The following is a 23064-nucleotide window of genomic DNA, read 5'->3' on the forward strand; positions in this document are numbered from 1 at the left end:
ATATAAATATACACAGTAACAACATTTTGTTTGTCCCAATGTAATGGTGTTTGTTTGGTAACGGGCTTTGTTTGAGCGCAACTGGTTTCTTAATACATACAGACTGTCTTAGACTATTCTCAAATGAAAATTTGGCTGCTAGATAGAATAGTAAGATTGAGTTGCAATTTAAATTGAAACGAAGTTGAAATGTTCCTATTCTATAAGACAAAGGCCTTAAAGAGACCAAAGTTTATCACCATCTGCATAGATCTTTCAAAACAATACTCCTTAAAGGAACACGAAAATGGAACACGAAAAAACACCGAATGACACGCTGTAGAGGATTGCCGATATCTATAGATCTGTATAAATACAAGAACTATCATAAAACTTAATTCTATCGCGGCAGGTATGTATCACTTTAGCGTGACGCTGGTCGTCGCCTTGAGTGCTATGAGTGTTTCGCCACAAAGTTCATCAGGAAGTTCTGAGAATCTTTGTAACGGACTGGACATTGCAACTGCGGAAAAAGCCTCCAAGGTAATCGTGTCAGCGACTGTTGACCGGTAAGAGGAACTTTAAATGGCAATGCTTAAAAAAATTGACACTACCATTTAGGTGCGACTTTATTCTGCGCTTTTGTATTTTTCTTTGTTTTTTTTTTCAAATACGAACCGTTGTTTTAAAAACGTTTCATGCATACGTATATAGAACATGAGATGCGCATGCGTGCAACCGATCTTCTCTTGGTAATCATCCCTAAAACTTTCAGCGTTCAGGATGAGAATTCCGTTCAGGTGGCTATCCGCCGGGTTATGAAAGGCAGTTCGGACCTTGCAGGCTCCATCATGATTGTCAAGGCATGTAGGAAAAATTAAAAGGAGATTCGTATATATTATATTACCGTTTTTAAGCTCTTTCTCAAGCCGATAACCGTAATACTCGCGCAAGCCGGATAGCAAAGTGGTGCAATGGCAGTAAGATATACGCGCGCTGTGTCTGAGGGGCCATGTACATTGGCAACGCTTTCAGACGTCGGTGCTCGAAAACCAAGACATCACTGATGAGTCTAAGATGGCTTGTTTATTTTAGTAAAATGTAATCACCTTGGATTCGTCTATTCTAACAATTAATCAGTAAATATGAAGTTTTGCTCGGTTTGAAATTTCTCTATTTCAAATTTTTTTTTTCGCACTTACCTTTATGATACTTTGCCAGGGTCTCCATGCCGAATGTGAGCTCTTGCGTATTGGTGATATTCGCTACTTCTTTTTAAACTCAGTGCGGCCCGGCGTCATGGTATCGGTGAGACCTCCACTTACAGTGACTCTCGACCATATCGATCGGTTAAATGCAGCTATTGCTGCACAACTGCCACCGCGTCGACCTACCGTTAGCGACCGTAAGTTCCTAAACGAGTTCATCACCTTAACGTTTGCGCCTAATCTTTTTGGAACCGCATCCATTAAAAGAATAACCGAGTAACGTACTCAAACACTCCTGAAGCTGTGAAAAATCAAAATACGAAAGCCTTTTTGAATCATTGGGCTTTCGCATCAGATTAAAAGCAGGTTAACCGTCTACAACGTATTTGTCGTTCGATAAAAAGTTACCTACGATATAAGTTAATAACAACTGGACTGCACAACTGTAACTATGCCATTAAGAAAATATGTTACAGCGGCGTACACAAGCGTGTTCTTTTTGCTTCTAGACCTTCTAAACCTACCAGATGATCCACCTGTGGCTTTCAGTGCCGTGCGAGACCAAATATTGCCCAAACAATCAGGAGTGTCACGAACACCAAGGCCAGGCCTCTTGCAGATGTCCTGACTCGTGCCCGTATGATCCGAACGCACGTCCGGTGAGCATATTTGCATTGTGTTTATTTTTGTTAATTGAATGCATACCGTTCAACAAATGGTCACATTATTTATAGATAGATGCTATTATCAGTGGAAATATGCTACGTAGCATTGCAATATCAATACGTCGATATTGATCTTTTAACTTATCACTTTCATATATGTAGGTGTGTGGTTCCAACAACTCGACGTTTACTTCTCATTGTCGGTTACGAGTGGATTCGTGCAGACGTTCAGAGCGCGTCTGGGTTCGCTGGGCAGGATCATGCGATACGCCTAAGGATCGCCACATTCATCCGTTCGAGATGCCCCTGACATCGTATTAGACAAGCTCCAAACTTAGCGCCAACAACTATAGATTTTCGCTGCCTGAGACGTCCAGTGAAAAAGGACATTCGTCTTGTTAATAAAAAGGCAAAATAGATTTAAATAGATGCCGTTTATATTTCAGTGGCATTTTCTTTTATAGCCACGTTTCACAGAAAATGATTGAGTTACTAAGGGTTTACGGTTACGCAGTTTTCATTGAATAGCTCAATTGTTTATTGCATCTATAAACAAGAGATAAATGCTCTCAATAAGTTGAGCATCCTTGCGGCTTTTTATCAACTGTTCTCATTGAAAATTTTTGGACGATGGTACATTAATACATAGACTTGTAACTGTAATGATATACACTATGTATAATATACAAATGCATTAAATAAAGACAGATATAGTGAGCTAAGTGCAAAACATGTATCGTTTATTTACACCTACATTGTTTCAGCTTCAGCTGTTTTATAAATCATTCCTAGTTTTTTGTACAGACTCCGGCTGGTCGGTCGGTCGGTCGTGGTATAATTTATAAAACTGTCATCAGTCATAATATTGTGGTTCACACTCGCATCCATCATGTTCATATACACTGTTGATCACTCCCTATCACGCCACGTCCATTTATCATTTTCTCTGATTCTTGACTTACGAACCATTTCGTCCAGTATCAAGAGTTTGCCTGTTAATTTGGCCTGAAGAAAAAACCGGAGTGGTTTTCTCGTAAACGCTGGGTCGAAGTCATGTCGATATGCCTTCAATGTGATTCTAACGAGAGTGCTCGCACTTTCGAGATGAGAATCGAGACCTATTCTAATTGAAATATTTTAATCCGTATTGTTATCTGAAGGCGAAAAATGATGTGTTGTTATCCAAGCATTTCTAATAAGGGCCGTCTGAATCTGTTTGCATTTGCCTGTAACTCACGAACGGGGGTCAAGGTTAAATTATGAGTTTGACAAAAATTTGCCATTGATAAAAATTGTTAAGCACTGTATGATGAATTTCATACTCAATCTGTCAACGTAAAAACTTCTAGTCCATTTGTTGTCACTTATCGCCGAGCCGAGAAGGGGCGCATACTTGGCTACCCTTACCTCAGATAAAATCACCCACTCGTTAACAAAATTCTCATATCACTCATACGTAGACTATGTCAGGTTGCGAAATGCAGCACCGTATAACCTATTTCTATAAATTCATCATCCGTCGTAATTCAGCCTTGGTAGTCCCACCCATTGATACATTGATAGCCATGTAAAACTCTCTACTCGTTGACGTTACGCAAAAACAAATCTAGAAAGCACCTTGTTCATCCCCGATCTCGGCCATAATTTCGAGTTGCTAATGGAATAATTAGCAAAGTGCAGTGTGCGTGACTCTATAGGGTTTGTCTGCAAAGCGTGTTTCTTGAGCATGGCTATCTCAGTTGGCCGTTCAACTGTTACCGGGAATTAGGCTTAGCGAATCGACCGCTTGACAGAACAAAGCAAGCTATGACAACTTACTATCTTAGAGCCATTCAATTAGCTTCATATTGTATAGATAGATTACCTACAGTCTTCAATAATTCGATTGAATTCTAATTGGAACCAATCCACAAGCATTGCCTGTATCGATCCTTTCGATATATTGTCTAGCACGTACCCCTAGCTAAGCAGGAAACTACAAAATTCGATGCATCCCTTGTTGGATATCGTTTCCCTGTCGGCGGCTTTTACCATGTGTGTAACACATGTTGCGGATTTTGCCCTATTCTGACATGTTAACTGCACTTGATACAATGGGCTCTTGCTTTAGCGGACGCGTACTCAGAAATAGCAGAGCGCTGGGCTATTACCTGCTTTGGTCAAGATTTGCCCCGTTGTCAAACAATAGAAGCATAATGTGAAATACGTTTTTAGCCACTTTTCTGTTACGGTGAAGCTCAAGTTGATTTGAAATTAATCAAGCGCTGTAGAAAGTGGAAGATGCTTGTCAGTTTCTACGAACCTCTCGCATTGTGCCTACAAATACGTACACAAACATTGGGACAAACGAATGTATGTACGCAGTCTATTAGAGTACTTACAGGCCCTGCTTATATGACAGACTTATAATGTCGTGTAGAAAGTAAAAAACTGAAAAAACGCGTACTATAATTATGAAAAGGATCAATTTACAAGACCTTACTGCCATGTGATCTTTGCGGGTGGATAGTCCGGTCATTTTCCATGTAAACGCTTTAACGTAATATATTTACTGTATCTTTTTCTATATAATAGCAGTATATTCACACGTGACTGAGTCTTATATATAATATATATATATATATATATATATATATATATTATATATAATATATATATGTACGCATACTTGGGTTTTGTTTTTTGTTGCTTGTTTGCGTCAGGTGTTTCTTCGTGTGTCGCTTCGTCATCCCATCACGTTTGTAAGCAGACGAAATTCGAAGAAGTTTTTTTCACAAGCAGCATTTGTGCTTCATTCGTTTGTTGCCCTATTAATTATAGTGACGGTGTCTCCTTGTTGTTGGCTAGGTCGTCCCTCATCAATTATTTCCAGTTTTACTCTGGGGGTAATCCTCTGAGCGATCTAAGATTGCCCACTTGAGGGCCCGGCTCCTGTTCCGTCATTATTCGATTTCTTCTCCATTGGACAAGTTTCACAGCCTATTTTGTGAGATGCACTCGCGCTGCTTCTTGCTGCTTGATATTTTTGTGCTTTCCACTCCATGATCTTTGCCTTGAGATCCGTAGCTGAAATGAAGCATAGGTCTTATATTCAGTGTTAATACAAGTATATGGCAGCGTTTAAAGCTGAAGAAAATACAACTATACTTATACAGCAATAGGAAAATGAAGAAATATAACGCTCCAATCCTCTTGCCCTGAAAATATAGAAGATATATAACTTGGTCAATGTTACGCACATAAATAAGGTGACTGTCACCATCTTCCTAGTGCATAATAATGATAACGAACTAGAACGAACGTTAATTAAGGCTCAGTGAAGATAATACGACAAATCGAGAGCTATCTACGTTTTAGAACAGCTACCTACCTGAGGTAAGCATGTCCTCCTGAAGAGGTTGCCGGTTGAAGGGGTCCGTAGCAGAGTTAAGTAGGTGTCGCACAATGGTGGCTCGATCGATGGTGTGGCCAGACGGCAACAATACAGGATCCTCCATAAGTGTGTCCATGAGCGGGTCGCGGAACTCTTCGGGAGCGTCGGAGAAGTCTATCTCACGTCGTTCCTGAATGAGAGTGTATTAGTTACGTAATGAGCATGTAAAAAATCTTGGTTGAAATATAATCAATGTCTTAACACGATAAGTCTAATAGATTTATTATCATAATCACCTTGAGCACCCGGTGGACGCGAGCCGCTAGGTCCTGGAACTGCTTGATTTGACTATCACTCTTAAGCATCGCCTTGTTGATTCTTGACACTGCATCTTCGAAAAGTTCAGGCCTGCAAGATTAATATAAGAAACTAATTTGAAAGTACACGTCTTCTACGTAGACACCTGCACAAGGCTACACGCTGTATGTATCTAAATCGTATATATAGCGTAGATGAATATGTGTTTCAGTTGTCACCTAGAGGAGCTGGATATATGTAAATAGATTATGCAGTGAACAGCAAACCCTGCGAGCCATCAGGCCACCTAAAACTCCATACAAATCCTCCTGTGGAAAATAGCTTTGACACACTATACCACATAACATTGAATTAGGTAAGACAATACTTATCTGATAGCCTGGCTCGCTAACAAACCGAAGAATACGTTTAGATTTATTGTGCCAAGTTACTATCATCAGTTTATTTATCTGGTTGAATAAAGTGTTTAAACGAAAACAGAAATGAATAAATGAGTTTGATTGATCGAACAGTTTGCCTAAAGCAGGGAACAGCTACCTACCTGTATGAGCGTTCATCGTTAGCGATGGCCTGCTCGAACTTATCACAGTCAAGATGCAGGTAGATATCAACCAACTGATTTAGTAGTCGGCGCGGTTCCCAGCCATATTTATCGCCATTTTTAACCTTGAGATTCTTACACTTAGGCCCGCACAGCTGTTGCAAATTGAAGTTGAGCATTGCTGCCAAACGGTCAGCAAGCTCGGGCCTTGTGAACGGCTCCTTGATGTCCTGGCTGAGATAATGCAGCATGTCGACGCTCTCTCGCGCCAAAGTCAGATAGGATCGACACTGCCGTTCATCCGTGGCAAGTTGCGCGGCCCGTGACTGTTGAACTTCACGTGGCTGGGAAGTCCACGCTGCCTGATCCTTCATCGCTTCCTGCAGCTCGTGAATTCTTTTCAATGACTGTAGGCTTTCGTCAAGTAGAAACGTCGTGTCGTTCATGAGCATGTTAATAAATCTGCAGGATGAACACATGGTCATAAAAGTAAAAGCAGAAAATAAAAGCTTAAATTGAATAAACCGAATATCAAGAAAAATCGGAAAACAATTTTATACTTTCAGTTTCGATTTCAAAACGTATAATGGATCATACTTGACAAATTGTTTCCCGTTTGATGATTCCTCGATCACCTGGTGTCGATGATTCTGGTTTTCCCATAACAACTTGAACACGATGGAAGTGTGGTAGCGAATCGTAAACTTATCATAGAACTCGCTCGATGCGCCCGTCGTTTCGATATCGGCATAAAATTTCATTAGAGACACGATCAGATGCTGTTCCGCAATCGGATTTGTCCGAATCTGCAGGTAGAGCTTTTCGGTGAACTTCTGAACGCCTGGCGACAGCAGGAACATAACTTCGATAAGTTTCGCTGTCAGATAAGGGTTCGAAACATAGTGTGGGGCGCATACAAGCAACACGAGAAGGTGTACCAAAGCCGCCGAATTCAATTCACTGACGTATCGAGGCTTATGCTGGATGACAAACAGAATGAAGTCGGCAATGTCTTCGATAAACCAGGCGGGCATCGCGGAGAACAGCTTTGACACAGGCGGTATCATACTGCTACTGCTTGTTTGCGTAACGGGCGTGCCTAGTATATGCAGAAGAAGCTGAGCGAGATTGTCGTAGAAGTCGAGACAACGTAGTACCAACGACCGGTCAAAGAGGACCACATCAGCTGACTGTTTACTGATGTGCAGTTTCTTAAGTTGACTGCGCCATTTTGCTAAGCTCCGACTGTTTTGATTGTTTAGGTGAGGGATAACTTTCCATAGGCTTTCGGTTCCTTCCAACTCAGTGACAGCACGTTGCAGCTCACGAATATAGCGTAACCGTCGTACGTATCGTTGAACACACGGAACGATGGAGAGATGGTGGACGTAAACGCTAAGAAACATACATTCAGTTGTGAACTTCGTCTCCTTTTGTTGCCACGACGGATTAGCCTTAAGCTCGGCCCGAAATTCAATCAACTCCTGTTCTGTCATTCGAAGGCACGTGTCCTTGCTGACGCTATACTGGTGCTCGCCCAGCTGACTGGTCGGGTGGAACAAATAGTACGGGTCCACCTATGATAAAATTGATAGTAACGATACAAGCTACTCGTATGCTTGACACAAACGGAACTGTATAGTAATACTATATAAGAGAGGACAATTTCTAATTATGAAACTAGGCTCTACGTATTCGACTAGCCCAAATTCCTAACAAACTGTATAGCATAAAAACGAACAAACCGGTAAGAATAATCCTTGTAAACTTGTCAAAACGTTTCATTGTTCTATTCTATATGTATATACATCGATTATTAGGGCGTACCTTATCAGCGCGGACTTTGAGGCTTAATTGTTGCATTACGACCATAAGATTGATCATGAAGCCATCTGTCGCCACGACCATATCATCAGGGCGTAATTGAGATCGTTTATCATTCGCTTTCACGACGGATACTAGCCATGAAAGCATAATCGCCCGTGATGATGGGTTCACTAGAATAGCGTGAACAATATCGCAGAGTAACTGCCTGCTGAGGTGCATCATATCTTGTAACACGCTGGCCTCTGTTTGATTACTACGCCCAACTAGCGATACACCATTGGGCGATATCGAGTGATCTCCACCGAAGAAAGCCGAAACAACCTGTCACATGAGTCAGTTCATTCAGAATTTTATATTACTTGCATATAAAATCGTTTAAATTTGCTTTCTCCCAACCCGAAATAGTACCTAAAAAGCAGTGATAAATTGTGACAAAATTTCTTCTGTAATAAAGAGCTCATTAAAAATGATAACGAGAGTAAAAACCAAAGAATTGTCAGGTCATATTATACAAATATTGAGCACGGGAATAGTGGATTTCTTAAACTACTATACAGATATATTTCATACAAAAACCATTACGCTTACCTCCGGGTTGTCCTGAGCAAATAAGCTCAGTGAAAGGAACGGCCCAAGCAGTGATCGATGCATTACCTCAAGGCCTGCGTATGGGCTATCTAGAACTTCGAGTGGTAGGAAGGCTTCGTTAGAAACCAGTAAATCGCAAAACGGCCGAACGTTGCTCGAAGCGTACTTCACAGTGCAAAGTTCCCGTAAAAGCTTCAGGTACTCGCGATAGCCCTGATGTGCGTAGGAAGCACCTCCCATACCAATGTATAACATTTTGATTACCGGATTGAAAATACTAGCAAATTCCTGCTCATAAAAAGAAGATCAAGGTGTTTCTATTTAATAGCAGCAACAAAGGACTATCTGTAATTTTATTAAAATGCCTCAAAAGCACACTAAGATAAACTTTTCATGTACTTAAGAGGTAAACGAATAGACAGTCCTGTATTTTCCAACCGATAAAAAGCGCATATATACTTTTCTTGCCTATTCTAAAATATTATTAAATTCGGGTCGAATTTAACTATTTTTTCTATTTTTTCTAAGCACTCGTTTAGTTAACTCTTCATAAAACCGTAATAGTCTATAGTTTAATTAGAAACTGTAATAGAGAAACCAGCAGATATTTAAGGACCGGAATCTCAAGAAAGTAATCCTTTATCGTATTAAATTACTATTCGTACTCTACAGCCACTAAGCAGGCAAGCATTAGACGATTAATAAAACTTCAATCACAAAACCACTACCACACCTCATGACTGCAGCCCAATATGAGATCGACGACAAAATTCGGCGGGAATTTCTCTTGGAGCATTGAGTTGAAGAACTCTTCGTGCAGCTCATGTAAACTCGAAGAGCCGCGGCCATCAGGGGCCGAGCACTCTGATCGACTTTTAGCCTCTAACCACCGGCAGGTAATCGCTCCAGACAAAAGTAATCGGCTGTATGCTAGACACTGGACTCTTATTTCTGTCAGCACCTCTTGTATGGGACATCCCTCACTTCGTCGAAGGAGCTCCTTCTCCAGGACAAAAGTTCTCTCGTAGCAGCCTGCCAGATAGCTAACTGGATTGTCGGATTCAGCAGGGACAGGCAATGAGGCTGCTCCAGATGTGAAGGCGCTCGTAGGCCCAGAAGCTTTGGGTCTTGACACTTCATTTTCTGCTTCTCTGTACATGGCAATACATTTAGCTACAACCTATAACCACAATAGGAGTTAATAACAAACAAACATACACACAGAACGCATGAAGAGAAATTCTTGGAAAAGTCGAATCGTCAAAAACCCATTGCATGGGTTTAAATTGCACTCGTTGAACACTACTGATTATCAACGGGATATATATATATCTTTTGAAAGAGAGAGAAATAAATGATATTTTATTTCTCTCTCTCACAGCGATGATTTAGATAAAAAGAAACGAGAATTTGCACAATATGTTAAATGGTGTTGAACGCTCTAACCGTCACGTTGTTCATCATAACACACACCACATCCTATCGTATGTAAAACGATTGCTAATACTAACAATGTGAGCGACGCCTGTGAAATCTGTACTACGGTTTATGCTTGCACCAACTTCAAGCAAGACTGGATTAGCTTTTTCAGGGAGTAGGATTTTGCGAATAGTGTCCTGCATTCTGGCGAAATTTGGATCACTTTCGGTCAACGAAATTTTTGCTGCGACATCTGCGCTCCCTATCGTCCCTCCTATTGTGGGTTCCATCCGGTTCATTGTTGTCGTCGTCGAACTCGTTTGGGTTGTGCTGACTATCGACGTGCACGCAACGAACGCACGTGCATGTTGTGCTTGGACAACTGCACCGGCCGTTGCTGAGGGTATCGTTGTTGCAGTTGTGCTTCTATCGAAGCTCGGTTCATCTACCTCCATCGCTTCAGCGTCGCTGTCAGGTGTCGACCTAATCCACAGAACGGGCATGATCAGCGACGCGCGTTTAGAAAAAGAGTAGCAATAATTTGTTGAATGAATTCAAATGGAAGACTATTAATCGGACAGCTGACAACTAGGCTTGAAAAGCCTTGCGATTCATCCAGTGCAGAAGCTATGTATCTGCATTGGTGCGCTGTATTAATTACGTAATGCTACAACAGATAGTGGCCTGTCTGGTCGCATTGTACTGCCACACAGTCGGAGATATATGGCTCAATTGGAAGTTTTTAGTGCGAGAATTGCACATTAATCTTCAGTTGAAGCTAACTGTTCAGTACTTTCAACACTAGACACTAACCGCTTTGGAGGAGGTGCAGTACTTGGGTCGTACGCGTGTACTCCGGGAACTCTGGTTAGCTCCGTGCCCTGTAATGACTTCTGTCTTTTACAGGATTCGACTGGTAGGCCAGCCGGTCCGCCTTTCTTCGATCCGGCATGATGAGCGCCCGCATGGCTATGACTTACGCTGTGGTTCGTAGACTCGTCCAACTCCATGCCAGTCGCATCTTCTGAAGATTTGCGAGCTGTTGCTGCTGAAACAACAGTCGATAAATCATCTGCGAAGAGAATATAATAAAACAAAATCGAAAATTGTCTCTAAGAAGTTACACACACCATTAGGTTTACTAGGAATTGGTGACAGAGTTACCGAAAGTTACGTTAGTTTAACCGATACTATTAATAAATACAGTGGTGCAACTGCAGGTGAATCTAGGACCCGAACCTGTTATTGACAGTAGAATACCGAGCGTTTGCCTAGTGCTGTTCGTCTGAAATTGTTTTACATTTTTTCCACTACATTAATTTGAGTTCGAAAAAAACGTACGTCTAATTTTAACCACTGATTTAAAACGAAACCATTGTGCGAATGTGACTAAAAATAAGCTTGAAAACACTGCAGATTCACTGCAAAAGCACGGTGTAATCTATTTCATAAGTTCAATTTGCTCTGGAGGGTATCCATGGAAAAGAAACGGATGGCTTGCCCCGTGAAAACTGTGTTCTTTTTGCTTACCTATATCCTTTTTGCTTCCATGCACACTGGAAGTGGACGGTGTCGTGGTTATTGTGGAACCAGGGGGTCCATGGGGGGATGCCGTAGGAACAGCTGGACTCACAGGGGCGGTCACTATTGGAGCAGCGCCACCAGTGACTGCAGGCGTAGCCTCTACTGGAGGCGTTGCTAGCCGAGCCAGGCGTTTCTTCCTCAACTACGGAAAAAAGTTTGTAACAAAAAAAATCACTCAACGCGATATGCAGAAAAAAACTAGGCACATAATTTTCAATCTACAGTCACCCTTGGCAGGTCAAACACGTGTACGAGATACCCTTCCTGAACATATACAACCCCTAGTCGAAAATTTAAGCAGCACGTATAGGGTTCTTGCTTGACTCAAGTAATGCAGCATATTTTTAATCTCAAATATTTTCAAATGTGCGTGTCGTTTACTTTCGTTTGGATAGGTTTTTTTTATTTGTCTATATTGCTGCAATCTCTTATAGTGTCTTTGGAGAGCGATAATAGCATGTGGCGCGTTTACAGTTTGTGTGGCCTGAGGTGCAACCAAATGAGCCTGCCACAAGTGAGCAAAACATCTTAAGAAATATCCACGTAAGGTTGTAGTTAAGCAGATATGGACCAAACTCTGTATGCAGCAGATGTACCCCACATGTACGATTCTGAATCAGCAGCTTCAATGATAGTACCCCACTTACAACTTAAAATGTTTAAATAATCGCGGGAGCTTTGCGGTGTTTAGCTACACCGAAACCATAATTCAACGCAGTAAGGAACATTAACTACACATTTTCATTGCCCGACTATGTTGTAACCTGGACAAAAACTTACCCGGTATTTCTAAACGACGAATAAAAGGCGTCATAAAAAATTGTTAGCTGTTAATTCAACATAGTCTCGTGGCCCTAAACCAAGGAATTCCTTTCTGTACACTCAATGCTGAACTGCATGTCCCACGATACGAACCTCTTCAGCAGTCAGCTGATCGCCCATGACTGCAATCCAGTAGGATCAAGAATTATTCGATGCTCTTCCCGTCTTCGTCGTCGTTTTGTCTGCTGGTCCTTACGCTGTCCTGCTCGATAACAAAAAGTCTTGACCTGGACTTTATTGCCGATTTTCTGCACTTTCGCTATCGCTGTTACGGTAGGTTTTGTGTATCCTTTTCTATTAAGTGCTTGTCAGTTGATCGTTGGGAAAACAGCGATGGGAGAGAGTCGTGTTTCGCTTCTTGGTCTAGCCGGCAGCGGAGGCTTTCGAATTTGCGTGACTATTCGATAAGTCTGGCAAGAACCGTGACCACCAATGACCGGACAAGCACTACTTATTCCGAAGGCAATCCACAGTCGTTTGCTCCGATAGAGAAATAATGCTACGCTCCCATATACACCGTTCTTCAATGGCATAGACCTTCGCGCAAGACTAAATCCTCTATTTTTCTTCTACCAGCATCGCCTTTTACCACCTACCAAATCAGTCCAACAGCGCCAGTCAGAATCCGAGTCGCTGGACAATACAGTTATGTTTTCTTTTTGCTTTGTTCTTTAGAGGGGGGCCCAGCCAACACTTTTCGCCTGCTGATTGCGACGCTCGTTTGACGCGAACGTCGGCTGGGCTAGAAGCAGCAGCAAAATGACCGCAATCAGCTTAAGCACTTCTGATATAATAAAATACAAAGCAGCAAATACGTCGGAGTTGTTAGGTCAAGATCGGCTAGCTTTTTCCACTAAGTGATTGAACTCTATTTCACTAATAAATCGTACGTTATCGGTCGTTATAACGATGTTAGCGCTGACATGAGGGCTTCCGTCCTTACAAAAAATAATAAACTGGGGTTACTAGGATACGCTAACCGGTTGAATTTTGGCGGCGAAAAAATTGTCTCTCTAACTGAACTTTTTATTTACTAACCAATTTCCGTATTCTTTTAGCCCCCTTTAATTTTTCTTTTTTTTTAGGTTGACGCTCCTCATGAAATACTACAACGCTTGTTTGTTAAACCTGTTCAACGATGACGTGAATCGCCTTTGTTACCTTTTTTTTCCTAGCTAAGCAACGGGTGCAGTAAATCTTTTCTTTCTCAGCTGCAAGACACCAGCGTCATCATCGTTGCTAACAGCAACTACTCTTAGAGCGGCAGCACCACCACCGGTAACGTCACGTCAACACCCTCTACGTACGACCGATCCAATCGTATTCCATTCTGGCATCAGCTGTATTGAGGCTACATTACCAGCTACCGATTGATGACAACGAAATGAATCGAGAACGACAAATACATCAACGAATCCGGCAATAATCTTCTCAGGAGAACAGCAGTGTTCTATTTGGCAGTAGCAATATCTGTTGTTATAGCATTTCAGTAGCCCTGCTTCAGGTCAGTTGAATAGACAGCTGATCCTGAATCGGTACGGGCAGGCGTACATCCACGTCGAGCGCTAGCATTAACAGTTAAATATACAAGGTAGCTGATTAATTTCCAATCAGCTGGTGAGTAGGTAAGCCACGAGTTTCGAATAGCTAGATGTAGTCCCAAATAGAAAGAAAACAAGCAGTGTTGTCTATACAATCCGGTAAGTGTTCTATTTTTTTAGTCACTGGTTCGCCTTCCTTGCAAATGATGAACGCGAACAGTAGGTCAGTCGTCGAAATATCTGAGACGATTCCGGTAATAGCTTGTTTGAAAAGAAGATTTGTTTTTTAATCTAGCCTCGATTTTTGCGCTCTTCCGACAAACTTAGCAGAGAGGAACAATCTCATTCCTGTGCAGTTATGGACGTCTGGCTCTTTCTGCCAATCAGACGACAAGAAATAGCATAGATCGCAAGGTTGGTTCGACATAGGACGACGTACACGAAAATGAGATTATATGGAGACACATCCGCATACGCACACACGACATAATACGACAACAAACTCAACAATAATTACATGCAGTTCTACATATGCATCCAAAAGGGTAATGTAGGGACACTCTTTTCCACGATTGACCGACTGATCGAAAAATGTCTGCCCTGCCACTGCAATAGTTGCTGAGTCCTAGACAATCGGCGTTTGTGCAGCGGATCTCCTGCAGTAAGAATTTCGCTTGTCGAAAGTTTTTTCCAATTTCTCCGTTCGAAAACGCAGAACCTAACGAAAATCACAATCAACTTCACTGGTATCAACTGTCCCCGCGGTTAAACCGCAGTTCTATTCCGGCTTCTACTGATGGCAGGTCGCTGTTGCAGCCCAACTGGAGTACGGCTGGTCCTGGCCGGATGGGCAGATCCGCGAACCGGCCGTTCCACTGCACTTTTCCTGCTGAAATCCTTCTTCGGCCAGTAACATAAATGGTAATCACGCAGCTCTAGCAGAAATTCTACTACTGCTAGTTTTCTGTAGAACTTGGTGATTGGCCTCTGTGCCACTACCGTAGCGGCAGACTCAGCGGTTCGCTCGTTTTCGCTCACCCAGCTAGCCAGACAGGCTGCCGTCCTATCTGCTCGGTCCTTTTTTTTACTTTGCTGCCCCACCACTTTCGACACTTACTATCTAGATTCTATCTAGGTAGCGGCCGCACCATCGAATTAACTGTCTGCCTCTCTCGTTAATAGACGGGATGACATCGACCGAACGCGATGCAAACGAACAGCGGTAAAACGACGGAATTATAACGAACCAATCGGCGGCGAGTCTCCTTCTGGTAGTGTAGACATGATGGAGACGGAACAAAGCATAGAAGGCTCGGTGAGATGGTCCGATAGGCCCAACATTCTGGACAAGATGCGTGGTATTTTCTTAAAGTTATGTAACTGTTTCAGTGTCGATAGACGCTTCTCGTAAATATAGGGAAACTTTAGAACAGAAACTGTATATTTTGCGCATGCTATATATTTTGTTCAAAATACTCTACCGTAGCGGATCTATGCATAGTTGGGTAGCAAAAAAAAACAAAAAAAAATCATTAAAAAACATGAGAAACAGCAATAATTAGGCTAGAATAGGTAAAAAATTATATTTCGAGTGGCTTGTAGAATTGCAATTGATCGCCTGCCGGGGGCTCAGAGGGTCAGGTGACCACCTTTTCAACGAACTATTCTGAGAAATATTCGAGGCTTGATAATCTTGGAGTATAACTTTGTTAGGTATCTCATAGGGTAGAGAAAGGTACTCACCAACTCTCACTGCATATCCGAGTAATGGACCATACGGCCACACAAGTCACAATTTATCTTGCTGTAATGTATCATAAAGAAGAATGATTTCGGCGACGTAAACCATCTGTTATGGTTGCAAAAAGTAACGATAAAAATATTTCTAAGTAATATATTTTAGGATACATTTGCACATGGAAAAAATTAATTAAAATATGGTAATTGGAAATTTCTTTCTAGACAAATTTATCAATATCTATATTGAAATTTATTACTACATATAACTACAGACATGTAAAAATAGTGTAGACTATTATGGAAGGATTTCTTTTGTAGACTGCTTTATCAGATAACTAGTCAGTGAAATATTTACAAATATTACTCAACATACATGATAGCGACTTAATCTGTAACAGCATGTGAAATAGAAAGAAATAACCGCACGTGCAGTAAAATCCTTAGGCGGCCTAAACCTATAAGATGCGCACGAAAGGTTCCTATCTATATGAGACCCGTATCAGTCTCAAGATAACTGTACCTTTGTGTAGCGTCTAGACCAGAATATCCATTAGATATACCATATCTAAAATGTACACCAATCTAGTGTCGACGCTTAACAAATTGTTAATCATAATTTTGCATTCTCTGAACTGTTAGATATATATATATATATATATATATATATATATATATATATATATATATATATAATATTTCAATTGAAACAGTTATTATCTAAATAAGTCAACAGTCGGAAGGTGAAATAGGACAAAGTCCGGTCGTCGTGTTAAGATCAAAGCCTTCCGCCATTGGAAAGAGCAAAATGGTTGCTTGTCAGATGTTGACTGCACAGCTGACGGTCAGCTATTCCCGCCGCCTCTCTGAGCTGGCGTCTGAGCTCAGTCTCCATAGCAACTGTGTCAGAAATTCGATAAATGCTAACAATCGCTTAACTAGGCATCAAGCAGTGAGATGACAAAAGGCTCGACTATCCATTGAGCTGGTTACACTGTAAGGACACTAATCTGTTGAAGAAACATCTCAGTTATTAGCGTCGGTGAAGAGCGCCTTATAAATGGATCCCGCTTGGATGATGTGGTGTTTCAATATGCTTGCGTTATTGTTGGACCTGTCGTCGTAGAAAGTGTAGCGTTATCGTTGGAGGCGCTGGAGCAATCGAGAGTCGACTAGTCTTTTGATGATTTCAGTATGGCCACTGCTTGGCTTCACAGGCCACTCTTGAACGAAAGGCAGCTCAGAAGCCCCTTAGCACTCTCCACATTTTATTTCCCACGATTTTAGACACTGTTGGGCCAGAAAAAAACCTGTAATAGGAAGACTGGTAGCATGAGGAGACGCTGTAGCTAATCCAAGCAACGGTTCGTGTGCATAGGCAAATTGCAGGGCTAGTTGTGTGAGTGGCACATATTAGACTGGTTTTTAATTTTTTTAATTTTTAATTTTTCGGCGTACAGTGAGAAGAGCTCGGAGAAATGTTTCAGTTTGCAATCGATCGTGGGGGCACGTTCACTGATGTATGTGCTCGATGCCCTAATGGGAAAATTCGTGTCCTAAAGCTACTATCCGAAGATCCTTCTAACTACGCGGATGCCCCGACTGAGGGAATTCGACGAATCTTAAGCGACGAAGGCTGTCACACGTTACCTTCTCGAGAACCGATCAATGCTGCCAACATCGAATGGATTCGAATGGGGACTACAGTTGCTACAAATGCCCTTCTCGAACGAAAAGGTGAACGTATGGCACTGGCAACAACAGCCGGATTTCGGGATCTGTTGTTTATTGGTAACCAAGCGAGGCCGAACATATTCGATCTTCAAGTGCGATGTCCCGACGTGCTCTACGAAGATGTTGTTGAGGTCAACGAGCGGGTTGTCCTGAAAAATGAACGTTGTCAAATGAACTGGAGAGGGATCGAAAGTCGCAATGGTATCACCGGAGAACAGGTGTTAGTTATGAAACCTCTAGATGAAATCCAACTCCGTCAGGATTTATTGATCGTAAAAGGTAAAGGTATCTCAAGTTTAGCCGTAGTGCTACTTCATTCGTTCGCATTTCCAGATCATGAGCAGCGTGTAAAACAAATCGCTGAAGAAGTTGGTTTCATGCACGTCTCAGTTTCATCCGAGGTCATGCCGATGGTGCGGGCAGTGCCCCGCGGCTTTACGGCAGCGCTTGATGCATACCTCACACCGTGTATCACGAAGTACCTCAAGGGTTTCTGTCGCGGGTTCGATGAAAGTCTCACGCAGAATAAAGTGCTGTTTATGCAATCAAACGGTGGACTTACTCGAATGGATCGTTTCTGTGGTTCCCGCTCCATCCTGTCTGGTCCTGCAGGTGGCGTTGTTGGTTACGCTCGAACAACCGCCTCAACGCCAGTTATCGGCTTTGACATGGGCGGAACATCGACTGACGTAAGTCGATACGACGGTACGTTTGATTTCACATACGAATCAACGATCTCAGGGGTAGTGGTCCAGTCACCCCAGTTGGATATCCATACGGTGGCAGCAGGTGGTGGTTCGATGTTATTTTTTCGAGCTGGCCTCTTTGTCACGGGCCCAGAATCTGCCGGTGCTCACCCTGGTCCTGTTTGCTACAAAAAAGGTGGCCCGTTAACAGTTACAGACGCGAACTTGTGCCTTGGACGAATTTTGCCGGAATATTTCCCAACAATTTTTGGCCAAAGTGAGAACGAACCACTGGATAAAGAGAGATCAATGCTGGCTATGGAGAAACTTACTGGCGAGGTAAATACATTTTTAAAATCATCTGGACAAAAACCGATGTGTGTACAGGAGATAGCTCTCGGCTTCATTAAAGTTGCAAACGAGACAATGTGTCGAGCGATTCGATCGATAACGCAATCAAAGGGTTTTGAACCGAAGAAACACGTCCTGGCATGTTTCGGGGGCGCGGGAGGCCAACATGCCTGCGCTGTTGCCAAAAATCTCTCCATTTCTAAAATTTTTATTCACCGATATTCGGGCATCTTGTCCGCATATGGACTTGCGTTGGCTGACGTCATTCAGGAACGTCAACTTCCCACGGCTGTCGCGTATACGCCAGAGTCGTTCATAGAGATCGAATCAAAAGTTGAGCAATTGCTTCAAGAATGCGATAAGCCTCTTCTCGACGACGGATTCCGTAAAGACCGTATCAGACACGAGGTTTACCTTAACATGCGTTATGAGAAGACCGATTGTGCCTTGATGTGCCAGGCCACGACTGTAAATAAGCCAGATAAACAATTTACGAAGTACGGCGATTTCCTGACATGCTTTCACAATAGATACGAAGCTGAATTCGGTTTCGTTTTGCCCGATCGGCAGGTCATAGTCGACGATATCCGGGTCAGAGCAATTGGGATGTCTGATTTTCACGTAGATAGTCCATCGCACGTGCCAAAAAAGGTTGTGCCTACACCTGAAAAAAAAATGTCATGCTTCTTTGAAGAAGGTTTCCTAGATACTTCTATATTCGTTTTGGAAAAACTCGCGCCCGGCTCAGTGATCACAGGACCTGCGATCATTATCGACAAAATTGGAACCATTATTGTGGAGCCAAACTGCGAGGCGAGAATCACAGCTCAAGGCGATGTTGAGATCTTTATTGAGTACACAACATCTTCTCGTAAACAGTTAACTGCAACGTTGGACAATATCCAGTTGTCAATCTTTTCTCACCGGTTTATGAGCATCGCAGAACAGATGGGCAAAGTTTTGCAACGGACATCGATTTCGACTAACATTAAGGAGCGGTTAGATTTTTCTTGTGCGCTTTTTGGTCCTGACGGCGGATTGGTGTCCAATGCTCCACATATACCTGTACATCTTGGAGCTATGCAGGTGGCGGTACAGTTCCAACTTGAAGCACTTAGGGGTGATCTGCACCCAGGCGATGTGATTCTCACAAATCATCCAAAAGCAGGGGGCAGCCATTTGCCTGACTTAACAGTTATAACGCCGGTGTTCTTTAAGGACCGACTGAAACCTGTGTTTTTCGTTGCAAATCGAGGCCACCACGCAGATATTGGTGGGATCACGCCAGGCTCTATGCCCACAACTTCGCAAAATCTCGATCAAGAGGGTGCAATTTTTGTTAGCTTCAAGATTGTCGATCGTGGCGTATTTCAAGAGAAGGCACTCATCGATAAGCTCATGGCGCCGGCGCGTGTAGAGAACTCGTCGGGAGCACGAAACGTGCGCGAGAATATTGCAGACTTGCAAGCGCAAATAGCAGCCAATAATAAGGGTACATACAGTAATGTTTATGGTGCAGTTTTTAATTTTAAATCTGTTCGAGAACGGTTTAGTTAGTGTAATGTTTACGCATATCAAATAGCAATAGTGTTTCTCTGTAATTTGCCAGATTCTAGTCCCCTTCTTTGCGAAAAAAAAAAACTTCACAACAGCACATCTTGGTTATATTGAATAATTTCATGATGCTTGAATATCTATACTTGTTCTGTATAGGAATCGGCCTCGTGAAGGGACTTATAGAAGAATTTGGTCTTGATGGTGTACAAGCTTACATGCATCACATTCAAGAGAACGCTGAGCTCGCTGTTACTACGCTTTTGAAAGATATCGGAAAGCGTTTAGGAGGCAAAGGCCAAACCAAGGTATCGAAACAAACAGTTAGAAGTAGGCATTGCATAGAGATGGATAGGCTCGCACTTCCCCTGAGATCCCGTGAGTTTCCCGTGAGAGAAAACACGAACTTACTGGTCGGGGGCTTACAAGGTCCATATCGAAGTGTGGACCGTTAGATCAGGGTATATAATCTTTGAACGTGCTAATGAAGTCGTAATGAATAGTTTTCCCCACAGCGCATTATACTACATAAATACAAACATTGCCACCATTGAGTTGAGCTTGACTTTTCATTTATGCAAGATTAAACGTAATTGACATTACCTTTCTTGACTTGAAAAAATTCGACAGGTCTGCTTGTCTGCTGTTGACTCTATGGATGATGGCAGCGAAATTAAGCTGAAGGTGGAAATTGATTGTTTGACCGGAAAGGCTGTGTTTGATTTCACCGGCACCGCCATTGAGGTACGTGTTCCTACTCAAAAGGACGATAAATACAGTGTACCGCGACTGGGATTAAACACATAAAATTCTAACACGAAATGATAAGTATGTAATGTAACTGAATCAAAATATAAATTGGGTTATATAGAGGTCGATGCAGAGAAACCACGTTACTCGCCGAAGAAGCACACTTGTAAAATCCATTATTTGTAATCTGCTTCGACACTGTTTTTAAATGTATAAAGAAAATGTTATTTTTCTAAATTGGCTGTGGCCGTTTTTAAGCCTAGAACTAAATCCAAGCCAATAAAAAAGTTAATCTCGATCTCGATCGAGGCCTCTCCCAGTATTTCAGGACTTCACCTTTGTTCTTCATTATAAATCATACAAACTCCTATATACCATTTTCGTTGATATTACGTTATATACAAGAATACCTGCTGGTGAACATTGACTCATTCAATAATGCCAAATACCATATTTTTTTTTATCTTTTTCAAGGTCTATAGTAACTATAACGCGCCGTTTGCCGTTACACACTCGGCTATTATTTACTGCCTTCGATCCATGGTAGGTCACGATATACCGTTGAATCAGGGTTGTCTATCCTCAATTATGATCATCATTCCGCCACGATCTCTACTGCGTCCGTCAGATGAAGCAGCTGTTGTAGGTGGAAATGTACTCACATCTCAACGGTTGTGCGATGTCATTCTGAAGGCATTTGAAGTCTGTGCCGCCTCGCAGGTATCCACCTAATTTCGTATATGAGTTCGTCTAACATAGTGGCTCAAGTAATACATTTATGCATAGAGTAAATTTTATGCATTTTAGGCGTATAACAGATTTTCATGTGGTTTCCCTACTTTCTTCCCATCTAATTGGTGACTTATTTCCAAATGCAGCGTATGATGCAACATACGTATAATGAATGGCATCGTAGCGTTTCACTCTTTTTTTCTACATCACTTCGATACGTGACGTCCAGTTGATATCGCTCTCTTCATTGTCGTTCAGGGCTGCATGAACAATGTTACATTTGGCGATGAAACGTGTGGATATTACGAGACTATTGGCGGAGGTACTGGAGCCGGCCCAAATTGGAATGGTCGTTCTGCAGTACATTCGCATATGACTAATACCCGAATTACCGATGTTGAAATTCTCGAACGGAGATACCCTGTTATAGTGAATCGTTTCCACGTCAGAAACAACACTGGTAACTGGATTTTAGTTTTTTTTTTTTCTAATTGAGCCTAGTTTATTGTCTTAATGACAAGCAGAAGCTCACCAATAAGTACCATTTTATATACGTTATCCGAAATCGCACTTTGCAAGTTCCATCCCAGCGCGTAAGATTAAAGTCTTAGGTAATTATGGGTATGACTTTTGGTAGATAGTACAAATTTGTAGTCCATTACTGAGTCCTTGCTCAACGTACAGGTCACAAATAGAAGAGGACAGCTTGACGCGATCCTCTGAACTGTAACATGAAGCTAATAAGCACAAACCTAGGTTCAGAACGTTATGGTTAGCAAAGCTTTTTCCATACTGGCGAACGCCATAAGAAATAACTGAAAGAAAGAAGAACCGTTTTGCTATGAGTTAGAGGAAGATGCTTTTTTAATTGTACCTTTTCGTGTTGCTTATTTAGGCGGAGCAGGTCGCCACTGTGGTGGCAACGGTATCGTTCGAGAGTTGATGTTCCGTAAGAACTTCACTTTGTCAGTGCTAACTGAACGCAGAGTGTTTGCCCCCTACGGCATGGAAGGTGGACGGGATGGAATCAAGGGTCGAAACACCCTTATCATGGCTAACGGTCGTGAGGTAAATAACTTCATAGATAAAACGTTCCAAACAGATATTCTGCAATCAACAACAATGTGTCTTATGCTTCTAATGTGTTTAGCTAATGTAAAGTTTTTGCTTTTCTTTTATGTTACATGAGAGTGAACACTTCAGTTAGCTCATACACATGTTTGGATTTCCTTTGTCGGCATCTTCCTGTTTTCTGGTAATATTGAAGAAAAACATCAGCCTCTGTGTACGTTGCGGGACATTACAGGTAAACCTTGGTTCGAAAAACACACTTTACGTAAAATGCAATGATATTCTTCGCGTGGAAACTCCCGGTGGAGGAGGTTACGGAAATCCGTCTGATTGCATACCTTCGGATACTGAAGGCCTATGTTAATACAGACCTAATGTAAAGGCTGCTTTCTACCAGAGAGTACAAAATCACAGAGCTTATTGTTAAATGGCCACAGGTATAAGTTAAAATATATGATTGAGCATTGAATAAACTCATAGCGTTGCAGAGTAAGTTGTTACTACATTTACATTCATTTAATAGGAACCTGCCGAGATAAGTAGATTGAACTTGTTATTGATGTTATTATTATTCGCTGATTTAT

The 23064-nt window shown here is 42.0% G+C and overlaps 3 protein-coding genes across 11 annotated transcripts in view; 2 read left to right on the forward strand and 1 right to left on the reverse strand.

The window, feature by feature from the left end:
• LOC111261448 (agrin) overlaps window positions 1-2582 on the forward strand; it is a 20647-nt gene extending 18065 nt beyond the window's left edge. For 3 of the 4 annotated variants that reach the window (XM_022834969.2, XM_022834977.2, XM_022834984.2), the window contains exons 2-6: window positions 392-548; window positions 755-842; window positions 1201-1384; window positions 1737-1846; window positions 2015-2582. In XM_022834969.2, coding sequence (XP_022690704.1) covers window positions 392-548; window positions 755-842; window positions 1201-1384; window positions 1737-1846; window positions 2015-2173 — 698 coding nt within the window. In that variant the 3' untranslated portion in view covers window positions 2174-2582. Of the gene's footprint in view, window positions 1-391; window positions 549-754; window positions 843-1200; window positions 1385-1696; window positions 1847-2014 lie in introns of all 4 variants that reach the window. The other variant, XM_086968713.1, reaches the window with a different exon arrangement.
• On the reverse strand, window positions 2567-15123 carry Ube4B (Ubiquitination factor E4B). 3 transcript variants are annotated; one of them, XM_022834910.2, is made up of 15 exons: window positions 13486-15123; window positions 12418-13108; window positions 11449-11644; window positions 10732-10990; window positions 10011-10401; window positions 9233-9679; window positions 8500-8787; window positions 7912-8232; window positions 6682-7661; window positions 6085-6546; window positions 5522-5633; window positions 5223-5415; window positions 4521-4918; window positions 4003-4168; window positions 2567-3078 (listed from the first exon to the last, which is right to left on the reverse strand). In XM_022834910.2, exons 2-13 carry the CDS (start codon window positions 12442-12444, stop codon window positions 4755-4757), a joined length of 3840 nt encoding a protein of 1279 aa, XP_022690645.1. In that variant the 5' UTR covers window positions 12445-13108; window positions 13486-15123; the 3' UTR covers window positions 2567-3078; window positions 4003-4168; window positions 4521-4754. The 3 variants fall into 3 exon arrangements, with proteins under 3 accessions (XP_022690645.1, XP_022690635.1, XP_022690629.1); XM_022834900.2 differs by lacking the exon at window positions 4003-4168 and having other exon boundaries at window positions 12418-12916; XM_022834894.2 differs by lacking the exon at window positions 4003-4168.
• Window positions 15124-16972: 1849 nt separating this feature from the next.
• On the forward strand, window positions 16973-22980 carry LOC111261433 (5-oxoprolinase). 4 transcript variants are annotated; one of them, XM_022834931.2, is made up of 7 exons: window positions 16976-19865; window positions 20087-20235; window positions 20558-20671; window positions 21152-21397; window positions 21668-21869; window positions 22305-22477; window positions 22716-22980. In XM_022834931.2, the coding sequence occupies exons 1-7, from the start codon at window positions 17081-17083 to the stop codon at window positions 22842-22844; spliced, it is 3798 nt and encodes a 1265-aa protein (XP_022690666.1). In that variant the 5' UTR covers window positions 16976-17080; the 3' UTR covers window positions 22845-22980. The 4 variants fall into 4 exon arrangements, 2 of the variants coding, with proteins under 2 accessions (XP_022690676.1, XP_022690666.1); XR_015311501.1 differs by lacking the exon at window positions 21668-21869 and having other exon boundaries at window positions 16973-19865; window positions 22716-22856; XR_015311502.1 differs by lacking the exons at window positions 21152-21397; window positions 21668-21869 and having other exon boundaries at window positions 16973-19865; window positions 22716-22856.
• The last annotated feature ends 84 nt before the right edge of the window (window positions 22981-23064 follow it).

The sequence above is a fragment of the Varroa jacobsoni genome, unplaced genomic scaffold (assembly GCF_002532875.2).
Source record: "Varroa jacobsoni isolate VJ856 unplaced genomic scaffold, vjacob_1.0 scaffold_61, whole genome shotgun sequence".
NCBI lineage: Eukaryota > Metazoa > Arthropoda > Arachnida > Mesostigmata > Varroidae > Varroa > Varroa jacobsoni.

Coding starts and splice junctions, on each gene's coding strand:
- Ube4B (XM_022834900.2), bottom strand. CDS start 12,444: ATGGGCGATCAGCTGACTGCTGAAGAG. Junction 11,645..12,417: donor ATCAGCTGACTGCTGAAGAG/GTTCGTATCGTG, acceptor TTTTTTCCGTAG/TTGAGGAAGAAACGCCTGGC. Junction 8,788..9,232: donor TATTGGGCTGCAGTCATGAG/GTGTGGTAGTGG, acceptor TTTTATGAGCAG/GAATTTGCTAGTATTTTCAA.
- LOC111261433 (XM_022834931.2), top strand. CDS start 17,081: ATGTTTCAGTTTGCAATCGATCGTGGGGGCACGTTCACTGATGTATGT. Junction 21,398..21,667: donor AAGTCTGTGCCGCCTCGCAG/GTATCCACCTAA, acceptor ATTGTCGTTCAG/GGCTGCATGAACAATGTTAC. Junction 21,870..22,304: donor CCACGTCAGAAACAACACTG/GTAACTGGATTT, acceptor TTGCTTATTTAG/GCGGAGCAGGTCGCCACTGT.